This window comes from Anopheles aquasalis, chromosome 2 (assembly GCF_943734665.1).
Source record: "Anopheles aquasalis chromosome 2, idAnoAquaMG_Q_19, whole genome shotgun sequence".
NCBI lineage: Eukaryota > Metazoa > Arthropoda > Insecta > Diptera > Culicidae > Anopheles > Anopheles aquasalis.
In genome coordinates, this window is record NC_064877.1 from 42,925,001 (window position 1) to 42,927,500 (window position 2,500).

Genomic DNA, 2,500 nt, shown 5'->3' on the forward strand with positions numbered 1-2,500 from the left:
TGCCGGTAATGTGAAGGCCTTCTCGCTTACTCCACAGCGCTGGGTTACGATGACGTCACGAAACCTGGCTGCTGCTGCGCAACCTCTCATAAAGCGACAGTCCTTACGTGGTCCACACGGGAGTATTTGGCGCACGCTGATTGGTCCAAATCAGTCGTTCCCCCCCGCAGGGTTGTAGTCGGCTGCAAGGAGCTCGAAGATGGTGCTCGACAAAACGTAAACAAAAAGTTATGCAAACGGTTGCGCTGATCACGGCTCGCTTTGCTCCGGATTTGCACCGGAAAGTGGTTTACCGTCGAAAAATGCCGCTCCGGTTACTGTTTCGGCCCGTGGTAGGTGGTGCAGGGCTGGTGCTCGGTGGCATATTTCCCTTCTCTCCCAACGATCACGATCAGATCACGATCGATACGAAAACGGTGCAGGCGATGTACGAGGAAGCGCCGGGCGACAAACAGACCGGCCAGGAGCGGCTCAAAATGATGTTCAGCATTGAGTAAGGCACGCGCGAAGGGAGGCTATAATCCGGTTGGAGTTCTTAACATTCCCATACTTCCCTCTCTAGCGAATTTGGGCGTGTTTCCAGCGAGCTAAATTCGATCTACCAGGCAGGATTTCTTGGATTTCTGTTCGGCGCTTGCTACGGTGGTTTCGTTAACTCACGCATTGCCTACTTGAACTTTCTCGAGCGAAATCAAGCGACGGCATTCCAGTCTAGCTTCGAGGCCAAAAAGAAGCTCCAGGATCAGGTGACGGTCAACTTTGCCAAGGGCGCCTTCAAATGGGGCTGGCGGTTAGCGCTCTTCACCACGAGCTATGTGTAAGTTCGAGTGGCCATACGATGAGGTGGCCTTCGATATTGATCGCCCATTCTGTATTGTTTCCCTACCTTTCAACAGCGGGATCCAAACGGTGATTTCCGTGTATCGAGGCAAATCGTCCCTCTACGAGTATCTGGCGGCCGGTAGCGTCACCGGGGCGATGTACAAATTCAGCATGGGCTTCCGTGGTATGGCTTCAGGGGGTCTGATCGGTATGGCTCTGGGAGGAGTGGCCGGAGGGCTTTCACTCATCATAATGCGCGCCACCGGCACTACGATGGAGGAGGTGCGATTCTGGCAATACAAATGGCAAACGAACCGCGATCAAGTGATCCACGACTCGTTGAAAAAGCAATCGGAAACCGAAGTAGACCCACTGCTCTCGCACCATCACAGCAAGTTTGGAGCGGCCAACATTGATTTGAGTGAGATCGAGGCGGAAAAACGGAAAATACAGCTCGCGGTCGAACAGGAATCGTTAATGAAGAAAATCGCCGAAGTAGCAACCACTGGCGAGGCGAAATAAAGAACCAGATGAGATGATCTGCGGTAATACACGTTTTCTGTTTTCTTTCAGTGAATAAAAGGAAATCTTCGCTGTAGCGAAAAGATAGGGGAGTTTACAGAGTTTATTGTAAAACGATCGGCCATGTGAAGGAACGAAATCAGGTAAATATTGCAAGCCTGTACTTAGCACTGCCAACTACCGCACACGATCAGTGCAAGTGCTTGCAGGGCCAACAAAAGAAAGATCCTGGGTGTGGGAGGAATAAGAAATAGTCCAAAAAAGTAAAAACGAAACACCCCCACTAGATTGGCCTGAAACAAAACGGTAATTAAGGTCCTAGTGTACTGTTTTCATATCGGGTAAGGATCTCGATTTCATTAACTTCTTCTTGGCCTGCAGTTGTTCGTGCTTAAGCCGCAGTTGCAGCAAAACTGCAGCCCCACAGGCTTCGGCTTTCGAACCAGAAAGGAAAGAAAGGTTGCATATAGTGCAGGATCGGGGACAGGTAGGGGAAGAGAAAAGAAGAAAAAAATATGAAATTTTATCAGCTCCGGGGTACTGGGAAGAGAGAGAGAGAGGAGGAGGCGGTTTACTTGATACACAGTTTAAAAACGGGGCGCAGTGATAGTGAGTGAAGTAAAGTTTGTGATCATTCAAGTTTATTCACAAAACATAATTGAAAAGTAGTTGAACATAACAGAAAAAAACGAAAACGATATCGATCCAGTGAGACACAGTAAATGTAGCGGGGGTTGGTGGATGAAAATCGGAGCGCGACGAATTCATAAACGTTAAACTATTAACATCTAAAAATACAGACGAAGCTGTATATTGGTAGAGAAGGTCTAAATTATAAATTAACCCAACGATTCCCCGCTGGAGATGTTGTGTATTCGGCGGTAAGGTATTTACTAAATGTGTAAGAGGAATTAGATGTAACATCAGGTGGGATGGGGGCGGAGTGGGATGAGCTGTGAATAAAGTGAGAGTGAGGACATGTTGGAACAGAATGGTGGTCATGATCATGATCAGATGATGCTGTTAGAAAATGTGGAGGAAGGAAGCAACAGCTCGCTCGATTGCCTGCTATGGCTTGGAGAAGCACCGCATCGTATCGCATCGCCTCCTAGCTAGCCTACTACTGCCTTATTTCATTTGGTGGAACTGTAAGCAT

The 2,500-nt window shown here is 48.4% G+C and overlaps 2 protein-coding genes across 8 annotated transcripts in view; one reads left to right on the top strand and one right to left on the bottom strand.

Moving 5' to 3' along the window:
* The first annotated feature begins 194 nt into the window (after nt 1-194).
* On the top strand, nt 195-1,356 carry LOC126569817 (RPII140-upstream gene protein). Its single transcript, XM_050227195.1, has 3 exons — nt 195-493; nt 563-817; nt 897-1,356. The coding sequence occupies exons 1-3, from the start codon at nt 231-233 to the stop codon at nt 1,342-1,344; spliced, it is 966 nt and encodes a 321-aa protein (XP_050083152.1). The 5' UTR covers nt 195-230; the 3' UTR covers nt 1,345-1,356.
* A 73-nt stretch (nt 1,357-1,429) lies between these two features.
* The window catches only part of LOC126569794 (mucin-5AC), a 23,205-nt gene continuing 22,134 nt past the window's right edge, over nt 1,430-2,500 (bottom strand). For all 7 annotated transcript variants that reach the window (XR_007607816.1, XM_050227140.1, XM_050227138.1 and 4 more), the window contains one exon: nt 1,430-2,500. This exon is cut by the window's right edge. The gene's annotated coding sequence lies outside the window, so the exon portion shown is untranslated.